This window comes from Erinaceus europaeus, chromosome 18, assembly GCF_950295315.1.
Source record: "Erinaceus europaeus chromosome 18, mEriEur2.1, whole genome shotgun sequence".
NCBI classification, from domain to species: Eukaryota; Metazoa; Chordata; class Mammalia; order Eulipotyphla; family Erinaceidae; genus Erinaceus; species Erinaceus europaeus.
In genome coordinates this window covers 25,854,266-25,873,557 of record NC_080179.1, presented here as the reverse complement: position 1 = coordinate 25,873,557, position 19,292 = coordinate 25,854,266, and the positions used below count along the sequence as shown (strand labels likewise).

Below are 19,292 nucleotides of genomic sequence, written 5' to 3'. Positions count from 1 at the left end.
CTATAGTATAAGAGGGGTACATTTCCCTCCACCAGAGCTCCTTATCCCAATCTTCTCCCCTGATAGCTTTCCTGTTCTTTAACCCCATGGGAGTATGGAGCCAGGGTCATTATGGGGTACAGCCAGGGTCATTATGCTTCCCCACTGAACATGGGCATTGATAACATACTTCCAGTTTGAGACAGATTTTTTTTTTAACCACAAAATCTTTAAAATCTTAGGACTGCCTAGTCCAACTTTTTATCTAGATGAGTATCTCTACACTAGTGTAAAAAAAAAAGTAAGAGAGAAATGCTTTATGAAATAAAGCTTTGTGTATGTGGGCATTAAGAACAAGTCAAGGACTGGCAAAAAGCTCATTAGGATAGTGTGCTGCTTTGCCATTGAGTGACCCAGGTTTGAGCCGAGCCCCCACTACATTGAAGGAAGCTTTGATATTATTCTCTCTCTCTCCCTCTCCCTCTCTCTCTTTCTCTGCCTGCTATATTAAAAAAGAAAAAGCTAGGGGCCAGGTGCTGGTGCACCTGACTGAGCACACGTTACAGTGCTCAAGGACCTGGTTTGCGCCCCCAGTCCCCACCTGCAGGGGGAAAGCTTTACAAGTGGTGAAGCAGCGCTGCATGTGTCTTTCTTTCTCTCTATCTCCCCTACTTTCTCTATTTCTGACTATCTCTATCTAATATACAAAGATAATTTTTAAAAATTTTTAAAAAGCTCAAATGAATTTAAGCAGACATAAAAGAGAATGTATTATGAGCTACAGTCAATTCAGGCATGGCACTATTTTCTCAGTTGCCTATATCCAGGTTTTCAGGAAATCTCATTGTGGGTTAGTTTCTTATCCTACTCCTTCCCAATATGTTTCCATTATTTCTGACTAAGCATTCTTCTGTTGGCACTATTATCTTACAAACTTTCATCCTAACTAAATAGTTCCCTAAGCAGAAGAGCTATGCTTCCTAACTATTCATAGTAGCTATAAGAAAGGTCCAATAATCTAGTATCATTCACCTAGTAAGAGGTAAAGACTTTTCTTTTATATATGTACCCTTTTGTTGTCCTTGTTGCCTTTTTTTTTATTGTTGCAGTTATTATTGTTGTTGTTAGATAGGGCAGAGAAAAATGGAGAAAGGAGGGGAAGACAAAGAAGAGGAGAGAAAGACACCTGCAGATCTGCTTCACCGCTTGTGAAGCAACTCCCCTGCGCTGGGGAGCTGGGGCTCGAACCAGGTTCCTCTTGCACTTTGCACCACGTGCGCTTAACCTGCTGCGCTACTGCCCGACTCCTAGTAAAGACTTTTCTAAACTAGTTAGCTGATCTGCTTCTATGGTAAGATTATCCTTTGACCAACCCAGAATCATATCTTGTCATTACATACAGACTAAATATATAGAACTATGAAGAAAAGGGACAGTGAATGCTGGAATGAAACAACAAATGAACTATTCAGAGTGAAATTTAGTGTTAAGGAAGATAAGATTTGTATCTTTTATAAAATACCAGAAAATGCATAGGAATGATATAGATTCACTTCAGGTATATATGGAATATTCACCAGTTAAATTACACATTAGGTTATAAAAACTACTTTCCTATGTCAGTAAATTTAAGAATGAAAGCATGCAAAGTACTTTTTCTGACAACAATGAAATTAAATTAGAAACTAATAACAAATTTGAAGAGGCTGCAAATAGATTAAAATGAGGTAATATATTCCCCAAATAACCAATGGGTTAAAAAAAATTAAATTAGGGAGTCAGGCGGTAGTGCAGCGGGTTAAGCGCACTTGGCCCAAAGCGCAAGGACCAGCGGAAGGATTTAAGTTCGAGCCCGGATTGTCCACCTACAGGGGAGTCGCTTCACAGGTGGTGAAGCAGGTGTGCAGGTGTCTGTCTTTCTCTCCCCCTCTCTGTCTGCCCCTCCTCTCTCCATTTCTCTCTGTCCTATCCAACAACAACGACATCAGTAATAATAACTACAACAATAATCAACAAGGACAACAAAAGGGAATAAATATACTTAAAAGATATTTTTTAAAAAGAACAGAAGTGAAGGGGACCAGGTGGTGGCACTCCTGAATAAGTGCACACATTACAATGCACAAGGACCCAGGTCCAAGCCCCTGGTTCACACCTGCAGGGAGAAAGCCTCATGAGTGGTGAAGCAGGGCTGTAGGAGTCTCTCTCTGTCTCTTTCCCTCTCTACCTCCTCCTCTCCTTTCAATTTATCTGTCTCTATTCAGTAATAAATAAATACATAAGTAAATGAAAATAAATAAATGAAAACATACCATTTTAACAACACTCTTTAGAGAAAAAATTTCACTTATAAATACCTATAGTTATAATAATATAACTGCTGGGGCTTAGGGGATAGCATAATGGTTATGCAAAAGACTTTCATGCCTGAGGCACCAAAGGTCCCAGGTTTAATCCCTAACACCACCATAAACCAGAGCTGGACTGTGCCCTGGGAAAAAAGAAAAGAAAAGGAGAAAAAAAATCTCCAACCTACAATTTATCTATCCTTTCCCTTTAGGAAACTGAAGAAGAAACAACCAATTAACCTCTAAAATGACAGGAAAAATATAGAGAAAATGAAAATAATAAAATAGAATTTAGGAATATATTGGGGAAAAAATCAGAAAGCCAAAATTTTGTTGTTTGATAGATAAACAAAAATGACAAATCTTATAAAAAAAGTAATATAAGTAATACCAGGATAATTGTTTGCTAACAAATTTGATAACTTAGATAAAATGGGAGATTTTCTAGAAAGTAGAAACTTTAGAAGAAGCTGACTAAAAGGAAAAACCAGAAAAGCTCATTACAAGTGAAAATTGAGCAAACAGCAGGTTTTACAAAGCACTTCAAGAATTTTGGGTGTTCTCTAAGTAAGAAGACTGAAGGATTTTAAGGAAAAAATGAAAAACCAACTAATTTGGTTAAAATGATTTCTTTCTTCAGAGATCTGATTATGGCTATTTTCCATAAGTAGCAATAAAATATATATATATATATTCATATGCATATATATGTATATATACACAAAATCAAAAGCAGACAAAACTGCAGTGAATTCTCCTTTTTTAAGAAGAGGAGAGGATACAATTAATTTTCCCTCTCATATTAATTAACTAGTGATTCATATGACTACACTTTACTAGGAGTATACATAAACACCATTCCCACCACCAAAAGACTGTGACACATCCCTCCCACCCACTCCCACCCCCCTCTGGCCCAGGAAGCTGCATGGCAACCCCTCACCACAGGGTTTTTACTTTGGTGCCCTACTTACAATTTAGTCAGGTCCTGCTTTTAGTTTCCCTTTCAGATCTTCTTACTCAACTTCTGTTGATGAGTGGAACCATCCCATACTCATCTTTATCTTTCTGACTTAGCTCACTTAACCTGGGTCCATGCTCCCAGAGGGATAGAGAATGGGAAAGCTATCAGGGGAGGGGGGTGGGATATGGAGATTGGGTGGTGGGAATTGTGTGGAGTTGTACCCCTCCTACCTTATGTTTTTGTTAATTTATCCTTTCTTAAAAAAAAAAAAAAAAAAACACTGTAATTGGAAAAAAAAAAAAGAGAGAGAGAGAGAGAAGAGAAGGAGAGGCCGGGAGGTGATGCAGCGGGTTAAGTGCACATGGTACAAAGTGCAAGGACCAGCTCAATGATAAGGGTTCGAGCCCCGGCTCCCCACCTGCAGGGAGTGGCTTCACAAGCAGTGAAGCAGGTCTGCAGGTGTCTTTTTCTCCCTGTCTCTGTCTTTCCCTCCTCTCTTGATTTTTCTCTCCTATCCAACAATGACAGCAATAACAACAACAATAATAACAACAACAATGACAAACAACAAGGGCAACAAAAGTGAAAAAATACCTTCCAGGAGCAGTGGATAAGTAGTGCAGATACCGAGCCCCAGCAATAACCCTGTAGGCGAATAAATAAATAAATAAATAAATAAATAAGAGAACTGTAATGCTAACGATGATTACAGCTGCATGTAATGAGAGCTTCTATTAATGGAATATGGACACAAAATTCAGGTTTTTTTGTATACATCATCAGAAAAGAGATTAATTCATTTCAAAATGCATAAAATTTAGTCAATAATATCTCAAAGAAAGAGAAACATGGTGTGAGACAGAATTCCATATTTTATTAATAAACTGTATTCTGTGGACAAGCTTTCAATTCATTGTCTGAGCCCCCAAAGAAACCATGTGTGAAAGGAATTCAAAGAAATTCAGACTCCCCCCCCCCGACTTCTCTGGGCAGATGACCTCACCAATGTGTCCTGAACCCTCACTTCTCCAGAGCTCTGGTCCACTAGGGAAAGATAGAGACAGGCTGGGGGTATGGATCGACCTGTCAATGCCCATGCTCAGCAGAGAAGCAGCTACAGAAGCCAGAACTCCTACCTTCTGCTCCCCATAAACAACCTTGATCCATACTCCCAGTGGGGGAGAAGTGATAGGATGAAGATAAGAGGACTCTGCAATCCAGCTCCATCAGCACCCGGAGAGAGGGAAGGAAAAGGAGAGGGACATATGGAGGTAGCTATGATGTCATGAGTGGCTTAGAGGGAAGGAGAGGAGTGAATCAGAAAAAGAAGGGGTAACCATAATTGTGGACAGATAGTTATAGAGAACATGGTTGGCCCGTTTCTAAAACTTTAGGGGAGCAATGGTGGATTGCAGTGAGGAGAGTGAAGATTCAGAACTCTGGTGGTGGGAATGGTGTGGATTCAAACCTCCATCGACATGTAATCCTGTAATATAAAAATATTAAAAAAGAAATTAAAAAAAAGAAATTCAGCATAAAATAGCACTAGAAACCTAAGGAAATAAACATATTTCACTTAGTGGTCCGGGAGGTGGCGCAGTGGATAAGGCACTGGACTCTCAAGTATGAGGTCCTGAGTTCAATACCCAGAAGCACATGTGCCAGAGTGATGTCTGGTTCTTTCTCTCCTATCATTCCTCATGAATCAATACACATAAAATATAGAAAATGTTTCAAAAAACATATTTCACTTGTTGCCAACTGCATGTGAAGCAGAGTTTGCAATTTGAGGCAATGTATAAATATTAAATAAATAACTTGAACTTTCCTTTGAACTCCCAGCTGGGCTACATTTTGAGAGTAAAGACTCTGTCAGAAAACCAGAAAAATCAGTAGAAAAAGGAATCCTACATAACCCTGTTCTAATTTAGTATAAAATCAATAACTTCCATGTGTCCAACTAATATTTAATTTCCTGCTTTGGGCTAGAAAGAAAACTCACTAGCTAGGATGGTTGTTTTACCTTATTCCCTGCCCAAGTACAAGACCCAGCACCACATGGAAAGATGCTGTGGCATCAGAGGAAGTTCTAGTGATATAGTATCTATACCTCTCTTCTTCTCTGTCTCAGTGAAAAAGTGACACAACTCACTAGGATAATAGTCAGTACTCTCTGGAAGAGATGTCAAATCAAAATTACTTGTAGTATCCACATCACATGAAATTTGTGTGAAATATGAAGAAATAAGAAAATAGGACTCGGGTTGGTGAGATAACTCACTTGGATGGTGTACTGCTTTGCCAAAGTATGTGACCCAGGTTTGAGTCTGGCCCCCACTTTATTAAAGGGAAATATTGCTGTGGTCTCTCACTCAGTCTCCCCATCTCTGCCTCTCTGTTTCTATTTATAAACAAGCTAACTAATGATACAGAGAGGAAAGAAAGAAAATGTAACTGTAGATAAGAAAAAAACCACTTAATAGAAATAGATTTGGATATGGTTGAATTGTAAGAACTAACAATTTATTGACCATAGAGAAGCTACTACAAATGTTTAACAATTGAAATTTAAGAGGGGTCTGGAGTCCGGCGGTAGCCCAACAGGTTAAGCGCACACACGTGGTGCGAAGAGAAAGGATTGGCTTAAGGATCCAGGTTAGAGACCTGGCTCCCCACCTACAGGGGAGTCAATTCACAGACAGTGAAGCAGGTCTGTAGCTGTCTGTCTTTCTCTCCTCCTCTCTGTCTTCCCCTCCTCTCTCCATTTCTCTATGTCCTATCAACGACGACATCAATAACAACATCAGTAATAACTACAACAATAAAAGGAAAACAAAAGCAACAAAAGGGAAAATAAATAAATAATTTTAAAAAGTAATATAAGAGGGGTCATAAAAATAAACACATGAAGAATACAAGCACAAAAACTAAATATAATTACCCAGGCAAATATAAAAATAAGAATATTAATTTCACTACATCAATTCATATACTTTTTTACTATTTGATAAAATTTAGAAATTGTAAACAAATATTAATTTAAATACAAACTATTGAAGGTACTAATTTCAGGGATGTAAGCCAATTTTTTAATTTACAATTTGATTTTGATTTGTTGGAAGTAAATTAAAATGCTCAATAATTACTTGCATTTGCAAGAGTGTTCACTTGTCTAATAAATAACAATTCTCATTTAGGTCTTCACTGGAATCTTTACAGCAGAAATGTTTCTCAAAATCATTGCTATGGATCCATATTATTATTTTCAAGAAGGCTGGAATATTTTTGATGGTTTCATTGTGAGCCTTAGTCTAATGGAACTTGGCTTGGCAAATGTGGAAGGATTGTCAGTTCTCCGATCATTTCGACTGGTAAAAAGAACTGGGAATAGCAATTATTTTATAATTAATTTGACTCATTTTTACCTTGTAATGATTATAAGATTTTACAGTTATAATATTATTTGAATATATTTCTGCATTTCTTTTTTTTCTTTTTATTTACTTTTCTTTCTTCCCGATATATGTATATTTTATCAGAGCTCTAATCACTTCTTTTGAGTATATAGGTATATTGGATGGTATATATACTATATATATATATATATATATATATATATATATAATAGATTTGGATATGGTTGAATTGTAAGAACTAACAATATCCTAAGTACCAACCAAATCTATGCATGCAAAAGCCAATTCTTTATAACTAAGAAAAGAATATTATGCCATCTAACTGTGATTTAGATTTCTCCACAACTCCTAAGGGGATAATTTTTGGCTTTTTATCTACACAAACTGTCCTAAAATTAAAAGAGAGGAAATTATTATGCAGTTATAGGGCAAACTAGTTTGGTTCAGAAATGCATTCAGGGCCAGGAAGATGTACAGAGAGGTCATAGGTCCCACATGTGAGAGACCACAGAGACCACCGCATGCTGTGTGTGTGTGGGGGGGGGGGGCTCAAACCTGGGTCTCACACATGACAAAGAAGATGAACTCCCAGGGCTAGCTTAGTAGCTGACCCAGGACAGCTACTTTAAAAAATGTTTAGTCGGGGGTCGGGCAGTAGCGCAGTGTGTTAAGTGCACATGCCTCAAAGTGCAAGGACCAGCATTAGGATCCCAGATCCAGCCCTGGCTCCTCACCTGCATGGGGGTCGTTTCACAAGTGGTGAAGCAGGACTGCAGGTATCTATCTTTCTCTCTCCCTCTCTGTCTTCCCTTCCTCTCTTGATTTCTCTCTCTCCTACCCAACAACAATGACACCAATAACAGCAATAATAATAATAAACACAGCAACAATAAAACAACAAAGACAACAAAAGGGAAAAAATAGCCTCTACAGGAGCAGTGGATTTGCTGTGCAGGCGCCGAGCCCAAGCAATAACCCTGGAGGGAAAAAAACAAAAAGGTTTAGTAAAAGTTTTTGATGATATAATGTAGTTTGGGAAAATAAGAAACACAGAATCATTAGCATCTTGTTTAGTGTGTCAGGTTCTTTTGCACTAATCAGTCTCCAGAAATCCACATTTTTGTGCTTATGCTCCTTTGGGTCTCTGGCTTGACAGTTACTAAAGGAGTAAAAACAAAACATTGCTGCTATATAACCAGAAATTATACTTTAAAGGTCACGATGTGCTAGTAGAACCAACATGCCAAGTACAGTAGTTGTAAAGTGGAGAATCATTTGCACACTATAATGAGTTAACTAAGGCACTAATGACATAGATTGACGACACTCAGTTTTTTTATTGCAATCCAAACACTTCTTTGAAACTACTACATTTCATTTAATGATGCAGTCTAATTATATAACCAACGAAGATTATAGCAAGATTAAAAACAATCTAAGGATTTAAATAAATTTGTTGGTTTTTCTCTTGTGCCTAATGTAATTGAAATGTCAGATTTTCTTGCTCTTTTGCATTTCTACATGATATGCTAAATAGAGTGGAAAATGTATCTCTATTTGGGGCTTTTAAGTAAAGTGAGTCTCTAGTTCACTAGAACTCTATGCTAGCTAATCACCATTAATCGTAGTTCTTTACATAAAAACAAACTTGGTTGCAAAAAAAAAAAAAGGAAGGAAGGAAGGAAGAAGGAAAGAAAACTATGTTGCATACCCTTACATAGGATTCTGCATATTTGGTTTTGTCTTATTAAAATCAGTATAATTATTTCATTTACAATGCAGGTTGTTTCAGAATGAAAAATATGTCATTGTATCAGATTACTCATCCATTGTTAGACAATAGTTTGACACACAAATAGCATCTCATACCACAGCTGAGTAAACCATACTGTAGATTTTCGTTGTGAATGAACTTAAAGGTGGTACAGAAGACAGAGAAATAATGAATGTCTTGCTTTTGTTTCCAGCTTCGAGTTTTCAAATTGGCAAAATCTTGGCCAACTCTGAATATGCTGATAAAGATCATTGGCAATTCTGTGGGGGCTCTGGGTAACCTCACCTTGGTACTAGCCATCATTGTCTTCATTTTTGCCGTGGTCGGCATGCAGCTATTTGGCAAGAGCTACAAAGAATGTGTCTGCAAGATTTCCAATGATTGTGAACTTCCACGCTGGCACATGCATGACTTCTTTCACTCCTTCCTGATCGTGTTCCGTGTGCTGTGTGGAGAGTGGATCGAGACCATGTGGGACTGTATGGAGGTTGCGGGCCAAACCATGTGCCTTACTGTCTTCATGATGGTCATGGTCATTGGAAACCTGGTGGTATGTAGTAAACACATTTTCCATAGAAGATAATGTAACTATAAAAATGTGTGTTCAGGGGGCCAGGCGATAGCGCGGCAGGTTAAGCGCACATGGCGCAAAGCGCAAGGACCAGCATAGGGATTCCGGTTCAACTCCTGCTCTGCACCAGCAGGTGGTGGTAGGGGTGCTTCACCAGGGGTGAAGCAGGTCTGCAGGTATCTATCTTTCTCTCCCCCTCTCTCTCTTCCCCTCCTCTCTTGATTTCTCTGTCCTATCCTACAACAACAGCTATAACAATAACAATAGAAACAAGTGCAACAAAAATGGGAAAAATGGCATCCAGGAACAGAGGATTCGTGGTGCAGGCACCAAGCCCCCACAGTAACCCTGGAGGCAAAAACAAAAACAAAAAAAACCTAAAGATTGATAAGTGAAGGATGACTCTGGGACAATCTTTAGTCTTAAGTGGGTGACAAAGAAGAGATGTGATCTACCTCACCCCCCACACCAAAATGTGTGTTCAAAATAAATGTATGTTCAACTGAAGAATCATTTATATGATTTTGGTTTTGATTGTATTAATTTTCAATTGACATGTTTCAATTTGTAACAATCATCATGATTACAGGGGTCAGGTATACTTTTTTTTTAGGATTTCTTTTTTTGTTTGTTTGTTTGTTTGTTTTAAATTATCTATATTTATTGGATAGAGACAGCCAGAAATCGAGAGGGAAGGAAATGGAGAAATGGAGAGAAACAGAGATACCTGCAGCCCTGCTTCACCATTCACAAAGTTTTCCCCCTGCAGGCAGGGACTAGGGACTTAAACCTAATTCCTTGTGCATTATAACATGTGCGCTCAACCAGGTGCGCCACCACCCTGCTCCTCAGGTGTTGTTGAATCACATAATATTTTAGATGCATTTTTCCTTATTTTTAAAATATATTCTCAGTTTTATTAAGATATAATATGCCTGGAACATAAGCTTTTTACACACCTTTGGAACCAACATTATTCATCACTAATTGCCTTTGACTATTATAGAGAGAAGACCATTTCTAGTTCTCTTTCTTAATTTATTTATTTTTATTTATTTTCCTGTGTTCTTTATTGTTGTTGTAGTTATTATTGTTGTTATTGATGTCATTGTTGGATAGGACAGAGATAAATGGAGAGAGGAGGGGAAGACAGAGAGGGGGAGAGAAAAATAGACACCTGAAGACCTGGTTCACCGCCTGTGGAGCGACTCCCCTGCAGGTGGGGAGCCAGGGGCTCGAACAGGGGTCCTTCCGCTAGTCCTTACACTTTGAGCCACGTGTGCTTAACCCGCTGCGCTACCACAGGACTCCCATATATTTTATTTATTGGATAAAGACAGAAATCAAGAGAAAAGGGAGACAGGGAGGGAATGAGAAAGAGAGATACTTGCAGCAATGCTTCACTAGTTATCAAGCATTCCTCCTGCAGGTGAAGTCCTGGAGTTTGAACCCATGTCCTTGGGCATCATAACTTTCACAGTCTATGGGGTGGTACCACCACCCAACTTCCTATTACTAATTCTTGAATCTGGTCTTATATTGAAGCATGTAAATGTTACTAAGGATAATTACTCATTTTATTTATAAATTCTAACAATAATGTCACTTGAAGGGACCAGGTGGTGGCATACCTGTTTAAGTGCACACAGTACAGTGTGCCAGGATTCAGTTTTAGTATATGTGCTGCCAAAGCGAGCACATGTGTGCAAGGATTCAAATCCCTGGTCCCTACCTGAAGGGAGAAAGCTTCACCAGTAGTGAAGCAGTATTGCAGGTGTCTCTGTATGTCTTTCCCTATCTATCTCCCCCTCCCTTCTCAATTTCTCTCTGAATAGTAAATTAAAATTAAATCCAATAGTAAATTAAATAAAATATTAAAAAATAAATAAAAATAATTTTAAAAATAATGCCACTTGAAAATGTCAGATTTGGTTTTCCTATAAAGTCAAGTTTAAAAACAATAATGATGGCTTCAGCTCATCAAAATTACATCAGGATATTTAGCTTCTAGAAACTAGGTCCAGAAAAATAGTTCACCTGGGTAGTGTGCCTGCTTTGCCATGCTTATTACCCAGATTCAGATATCCCCTTCTCCCCCCCCACCACCATCACCACACTGGAGAAAGCTTTCTGTCTTTCTTTTCTTATCTGAAAAAGTGTTTGGTAACAGGGAAAATAAGTAGTAATTGAGTAACTGTGTTTCAAGAACACTTGTTAGATCTTACATGTAAAATAAACCATACACAGCACCTTTGTACTGAATTTCAGAGATCTGGGAGAGGTTATAGGAAGATACACATAGTACAGTCATATGACATTTACTAAAGGAGGAGTATAAATAACAAGTATCTGAGATATATGTGCTATACATTGAATTCAAAAAATGGAGACATTTTATTGACAGGCATAACTAGAGTTCACTTTAAAATTTATGTACTAGGAAAGTTTAGGTCTAAATAGAAAGAAACTCAAGATATCACACATTATTTCTCAGTTTACTGAAATAAAACCAATTTCCTTAAAAATGTAATTGTACAGATATTTCAAATTACAAGGAGAGTTTCAGGAATTATCTTTACCCATAGAAGAATTTAATATTAGTTTAAATGTCTAAAAGTTCATATAAAGATAGTCTATATATTAATCATTTCCATTTACTCATGCAAATTTAAAATATGTATTTAAGGAGGAGGAAAAAAAAACATTCTCCTTTCTTTTTTTAAAAAAAGTACCTGAAAAATCATGCTCTCTCTTCTCAATTCTTTGTTGAGATAATGGGTGATGAACTTTATTTATTTATTTTCCCTTTTGTTGCCTTGTTGTTTTGTAATTGTTGTTGTTGTTGTCGTCCTTGTTGGATAGGACAGAGAGAAATGGAGAGAGAAGGGGAGACAGAGAGGAGGAGAGAAAGATAGACACCTGCAGACCTGCTCCCCCCCGCCCCGTGAATCGACTCCCCTTCAGGTGGGGGAGCCAGGGGCTGGAACCGGGATCCTTACTCTGGTCCTTGCACTTTGAGCCACGTGCGCTTAACCCGTTGCACTACCACCTGACTCCCAACATTCTCCTTTCTTGTCCATGAGCTTAAACTACTTCTTTCTTTGAAATACAGTGACTATATTTCTGGGACTAGCCAAAGTAGTCGTAATTATCTATCTTATTTTCCATTATTAAAACAATGTAATTATACCACAGTTGACTGAATAAGACTGAATGACTGATGTGCCATCTCCTACAATTACATATTCTTACTGTCAACAGAAAAGGAAACATCTTGCATAGATAAGCTTAAATAACCCCCTTGGGGCTTATATGGATTTCCATATGGTGCTCCACTGCAAGAAGTTAAAAAGTATGAGCCAGTCCTGCCAGCCCTGGTCCACAGCAGGAGAGATCTTAAACCATAGATTATTTTCCTCTTCAGGGCAGCTTTTTTTTTTTTGTTGTTTTGTTTTGAGTCATTCTTGGTTTCCTGGCATTTTGATAAAATATATTTTTATAGATGCAAGGCAAGTGTTGTAGAAAGAGAATGTGGATTTTTTTTTCATTTTTCCTTGGATAAAGGATGAGACAAATAAGAGAGACAACCGCACTGCTCCACTGTTTGTGAAGTTCCCGCACTGCATGTGGCAACCAAAGGCTTAAGCCTCAGTCCTTATGCATGGTGATGTGTGCTTTCTACCAAATATACAAACACACACAACCTTAGGAATGTGGATTTTTTGGATGGTGCACCTAAATGGATATAATCCAAGTTCCAGCTGCCCCCCCCCCCACTACACTGGAGTAAGGTTTGGTGCTGTGGTATCTGTCCCAAACTCCCTTTGTCTCTTTTTATGTGGAAAAACCCAAGTTGGAGTCAGTGGGGATGGGGATAGAAAGTCTGATGATGACTTCTTGATGACTACTATTTTTAGATGTAGTCAATTCCATTTTTCCAATACAACTCTAAGTGAAGGTGAGACATTTCCACACAAGGGTGATGTGGTCTGAGGTTTTTCACAAATTAGAAATCAGGATGAAGGCAGCACTGATATATAAATTGTGTTTCAATCTTGAACTTACAGTGGAAAATATGGTAAAATATTTTATTCCAAGAGACTAATTTTGTGGATTAATGTCAGGTTTGGCAACTAATGTTAGTTAATTTACTTGATGAGTAATCAGTCTATCTCTGAATATCTGTGATTCAGGACTTAAATGGTTTTACATCCATTGTGAATTTGCTAAACTATGCTTCCCTAATTTGTCATTAGTCTTACCAGAAGCATCGATTAGCTATTATTATACAAGGGACTGTGGTGACAAAGTTTTGTCCAAGAGATTATGTTAGTTCATACAAACAGTTCTAAGATAATACAGTAAGCTGAGTAATCAAATTGCAGAGGCTAGGTTGGATAACAGCTATAACAATAAAAGCTAAGTTTTCTCAAAGCTCTGTTATGTGAAAGCCACACAGATACTTTCATTAAATGCTTACAACCATCTTGTAAGCCAAGCACTAGGAAAATTATTATATTTATTTTTACAGATGAGAAACTGGAATTCAGATTGGATATTCTGCTTGTCTTCACGCATGTGGTTAGTAATTGATAGAAACTTGATTCCTGAACAACATTTTAATTCTAATGATAAAGTACAGCTGGTCATATGGAAATGACAATAGGCAATACAATTATAAATTATGTACTAGCACCAGTGTTTTTTAAATCTATTTTTATTCATTTAATAATGCTAAACAAGTCCACTAGATAAAAGGGGTACAATTCCACACAATTCCCACCACCAGAGTTCAGCATCCAATCCACTCCATTGGAAGCTTTCCTATTCTTTACCCCTCTGGGCGTATAGACCTAGGAAAAGTGGGAGGTGGAAGGTCTGGTTTCTGTAATTGCTTCTCCACTGGACATGGACATTGGCAGGTGATCTATACCACCAGCCTATTTCTGTCTTTCTCTAGTGGGGCAGGGCTCTGGAGAGGTGATGTTCCAGGACATATTGGTGAGGTAGTCTGCCCAGGGAAGTCAGGTTGGTGTCATGGTAGCATCTGCAACTTGGTGGCTGAAAAGCATTAGGATATAAAACAGAACATATTATTTAATGATTAGGAACCTAAAGGTAAGAGTATAGCAGATGAAATTTGGGTCTTTGTGTTGGAAGCTCAGAAGTCTATTCTAGGTATATTCTAAGGGTCCCATGACTTTACTAATTTTTGCCTGTACCCAACAGCTAACATGCAGGTGGGCTAAAAGTATTGTCTGGGAAGATGGTGTCAGAGTTGGGAATAGAACTAGAAAACTGGATCAGGGCAGAGACCTTTCTCTTCTTTTTTCCCTTCCCTTCCCCCCTCCCTTCTCTCCCCTTTTTTCTCTTTCTCTCTTATTTCTTCTTTCTTCCTATATTCCATCCATTCTTTCCCTTTCTCTCTCCCTTCCTTTCTTGCATTCTTTCTTCCTTCCTCCTCCCTCCCTTCCTCCTTTCCTTCCTTCCTTCCTTCCTTCCTTCCTTCCTTCCTTCCTTCCTTCCTTCCTTCCTTCCTTCCTTCGTTAAGATCTCACACATCAGCAGTTCACTTAGAGTCAAAGAAAAGACCAGACACCACAGTACCAGAGCTTCCTTCAATGTCACTGTGCCTCCTATCAGATGCCAGGGTTCAAACCTAGGCTACACACATGGCAAGGCACAGTCCCTACCTGATAAGTTATGTCTCTCATGAATGTCCATGGTCTTTCTTTTAAAAATTTTTTTATTTATAAAAAGGAAACACTGACAAAACCATAGGACAATAGGGGTACAACTTCGCGCAATACCCACCACCAGAACTCTGTATCCCATCCCCTCCCCTGATAGCTTTCCTATTCTTTTTTTAATATTTATTTTATTTATTTATTTTTCCCTTTTGTTGCCCTTTTTTATTGTTGTTATAGTTATTATTGTTGGTGTTACTGATGCCGTCATTCTTGGATAGGACAGAGAGAAATGGAGCGAGGAAAGGAAGACAGAGAGGGTGAGAGAAAGATAGACACCTGCAGACCTGCTTCACCGCCTGTGAAGTGACTCCCCTGCAGATGGGGAGCCAGGGGTTCGAACCAGGAACCTTATGCCGGTCCTTGCACTTTGTGCCACGTGTGCTTAACCCGCTGTGCTACCGCCCGACTCCCAGCTTTCCTGTTCTTTAACCCACTGGGAGTATGGACCCAAGGTCATTGTGGGATACAAAAGGTGGAAGGTCTGGCTTCTGTAATTGCTTCCCTGCTGAACATGGGCTTTGACAGGTCGATACTCCCAGCCTGTCTCTCTCTTTCCCGAGTGGGGAAGGACTTTGGGGAAGTGGAGCTCCAGGACTCATTGGTGAGGTTGTCTGCCCAGGGAAGACAATCGTTTTTCTGAACCAAAAGCTGAGGCTTTGATTTTTGCCATGTGACCTATATGCAGAAGTTGGCACAAATAGATAAAAACCAAATCCTATTTAAATATTGGAATCATCTTTGATTTTAGAAATAAGATAACTTTATCAATCTCCTGGAATATCCTGATCATATAGGAAAAGTAATTAGTATCTATTTTTTTTTCATTGTATAGTTAACTAAGAATCATTTTTCTGGAAGTGAACTTAAAATAAATGTATCATTTGTGTGTTTGTAGTTAGAAATAGAGGTAGTGAGATAGAGAGACAGTAAAAGAGAGAACAGCACAAAAACTTCCTTCAGTGTAGTCAGAGCCAGGCTCAAGCTGAGTCGCACATGTGGCAAAGCAGGACATAATCCAAGTGAGCTATCTTGCCGGTCCTAAAATAGTTGTTTCATACCGTAGTGGTCTCAGTAGTTTTTCAATGATTTAAAAAGAAATAATTTCATATTGACCAGGTATTAGTTTCATTCAGATTTTTTCATATATAGTTACCACAAATAAGAATATTTATTAGTAAAAAAATGACTTGTAAGCACATTTTTTAAACTTACAGTAAAGAATAATTGTACCACAGAATGTTTTGATCATCTGCTTTCCCATTATGTTTTAGGTTCTGAACCTTTTCCTGGCCTTGCTCTTGAGTTCATTCAGTTCTGACAACCTTGCTGCCACAGATGATGATAATGAGATGAACAATCTCCAGATTGCAGTGGGAAGGATGCAGAAGGGAATTGATTATGTTAAAAGAAAACTGCGTGAATTTATTCAGAAAGCCTTTGTTAGAAAGCAGAAAGCTCTAGATGAAATTAAACCTCTTGAAGATCTTAATAACAAAAAAGACAGCTGTATTTCCAACCACACCACTATAGAAATAGGCAAAGACCTCAATTATCTCAAAGATGGAAATGGAACTACCAGTGGCATAGGCAGCAGTGTAGAAAAATATGTTGTAGATGAAAGTGATTATATGTCATTTATAAACAACCCCAGCCTCACAGTGACTGTACCAATTGCTGTTGGAGAATCAGATTTTGAAAATTTAAATACAGAAGAATTCAGCAGTGAATCAGATATGGAGGAAAGCAAAGAGGTAAGAGTTTTAAAATGAGATATTTTGATTTGTGCATTTTTGTTACTTTAATATTGTCAGACTACTCAAAATGTATGTTTGCTTTTGGTAAGAAAATGGGAAATAGCCATGGATATGTATTTTCTGTAGTTAAACTGTTGATATGTTGATTGTTAATAGATTAAAAATATAGCTAGGTAAAGTATATGTTTGCATTTTATTCGAGGGCAATGTTAAATTACTGATAATATTTAAATAATATAAGTCTGATACTAATAATTTCACATTTGTAAAGATGCCTGTTTGTACAGTTTTATAATTCTTTCACTATAGTTTTTTTTTTTTTCCAAATACTAGTAAAAATGCCTCAAGCGTGCTTTGGGAGGTGGCACAGTGGCCAAGGCACTGGACTCTCAAGCATGAGGTCCTGAGTTTGATCCCCGGCAGCACATGTACTGGAGTGATGTCTGGTTCTTTCTCTCTCTCTCTCTCTCTCCTATCTTTCTCATAAATAAATAAAATTTTAAAAAAATGCCTCAAGAGAGATTCATTAGAACTTTCATCTTGCCCCACTCCTAGATTTTATAGAATACCTTATAAATTGGATCTAATTTAGTAGGCATAGATATATTCAATCATTGAGAATCTGACTGGGATTCAGACTTGATAATTATATAGTTTCACATTACAAGTAACTAATTTCTTAGGGGAGAGAAGTTACAGACAAGGAATTTTACTGCAAATATTTATTAACCCTACTGCAGCCAGTGCATACTTCTATGCAAACAAAAAGCCTTAATATAGTACAGAGATAAAATTCTGAATTTACCAACTTCAGTAAGAGTCTTGTTATTTTAAATCACTTGATGTATTTGAAGGATATGAAAACCACAGGGAATATGCATTTTAACCATTTATAGATTAATGACTATATAGTTTCAGTAGAAAAGAACAAGTCATTTTTGTTTAACTATTTATTCAAAAATGAAAACAGGATTCCCAGAAATTAAAACTTACATAAACAACTAGAAATAATAACCAAATCCAAGATTCATTTCTCCTGTCATTTGTTGATAGGAAAAATAAAGTTTGAGACCTTGAAGAATATAACTTAAGCAATGCAACTAATTTTTATTAATTAGGTATTAGTAATTATGAACAAAAATGCACTATTAAGACCAGGAAGTTTTGATATTTCAGTCAATATACATGCATTTACTACGTGTATTCTGAATAATATATTATTTTCTTTTATTATTTTATTAAGATAGACAACATCAATTCAGTGAGTAGAAAAAAGTACATTTTAAAGGTTAAATTCAGACAAAGTATAAATTCAGGTATTAAAATTAATGTGTAAGTAATAGTAACAAGTAGGCAATAATACCTACTAGATTCACAAAACTGCTAATGAGATTTAAGCAAATTTTATAAAGAATTATAATTTTGGGGCCCGGGTGGTGGCACACGTGGTTCAGCGCACATGTTACAATGCTCAAGGACCGGGGTTCAAAACCCCTGGTCCCCACCTGCAGGGGGAAGCATCACAAGTGGTGGAGCAGTGCTGCAGCTGTCTCTCTGCCTCTCTCCCTCCTTATCATCCTCTTCTCTCTGGCTGTCTCTAACCAATAAGTAAATGAATATAATAAAAAAGAATTATAATTTTGGGCAAAGGAAAATTGAACCAAAATATTTACTAATAAAGCTGTTGGAGAGAGTCAGGGGTAGCGCAGCGGATTAAGCACACGTGGCACAAACCGCAAGGACCAGAGTAAGGATCAGGGTTTGAGCCCCCCTCCCCACCTACAGGGGAGTCGCTTCACAAGAGTTGAAGCAGGTCTTTCTCTCCCCCTCTCTGTCTTCCCCTCCTCTCTCCATTTCTCTCTGACGTATCCAACAATAACGACATCAATAATAACTACAACAATAAGGCAACAAAGGGAATAAATAATAAAAATAAATATTTTTTTTAAAAGTCTCAAAAAAAAAAGCTGTTGGGAGGAGTAGATAGCATAATGATTATGCAAAGAGACTATCATGCCTGAAGCTCCAAAGTCCCAGAATCCTACATACCACCATAAGTCAGAGCTGACAAGTGCTCGAGTAAAAAACAAACAAAAACAATAAAGCCATTAGCTTAAGAATTAAATAATATCTTAAGATCCAACTAAGAAAATTTTTGATAAAGGTAAAACAATGAGTGCTACTTAAAGGGTAAAGAGTAATTTTTGTTATAAATTATCATGGAGAAAATCAATCTGGTTCATAAGTTTTTTATTTTCAGATTATGTCTAATAGTATTTCCTTTATAGTAAGGAAAGTCAGTCTTTATATATATGTATTCTTTTATATTTCTATACATAAATTATATATGTGTGTCTTACATATGTGAGTACCATAAATTAAGTGAATTATGAAAATCAAAAGTTTATGCCATTAGGCAGTTTAAACTTTTGGCTAAGTTTAAGTTTCTTTTGAAAGTGTCTTCATAATTTTTAGAAAAATCTTCTCTGAAAAAGTGTGATGTTTTTTTAATTTTATTTATTATTTTTATTTACTTATTGGATAGAGAAAGTCAGAAATAGAGGAGGGAGAGAAACAGAGAGGCACTTGCAGCACTGCCTCATCACTCGTAAAGCTTTCCCCCTGCAGGTGGGTTCCGGGGCCTTGAATCCTAGTCCTTGGGTACTGTCACATGTGCTCTCAATCAGGTGTGCCACCACCTGGTCTGGAAAAAGTTTGTATTGGCTTTACTTCAGA

At 37.5% G+C, this 19,292-nt stretch overlaps 1 protein-coding gene across 1 annotated transcript in view; it reads left to right on the top strand.

Annotated features, from left to right (window-relative positions):
- The window catches only part of SCN2A (sodium voltage-gated channel alpha subunit 2), a 187,083-nt gene that overhangs the window by 106,812 nt on the left and 60,979 nt on the right, over positions 1-19,292 (top strand). The window contains exons 15-17 of the mRNA XM_060177783.1: positions 6,489-6,662; positions 8,675-9,031; positions 16,074-16,553. Of these exons, the coding sequence (XP_060033766.1) occupies positions 6,489-6,662; positions 8,675-9,031; positions 16,074-16,553 (1,011 nt within the window). The remainder of the gene's footprint in view (positions 1-6,488; positions 6,663-8,674; positions 9,032-16,073; positions 16,554-19,292) is intronic.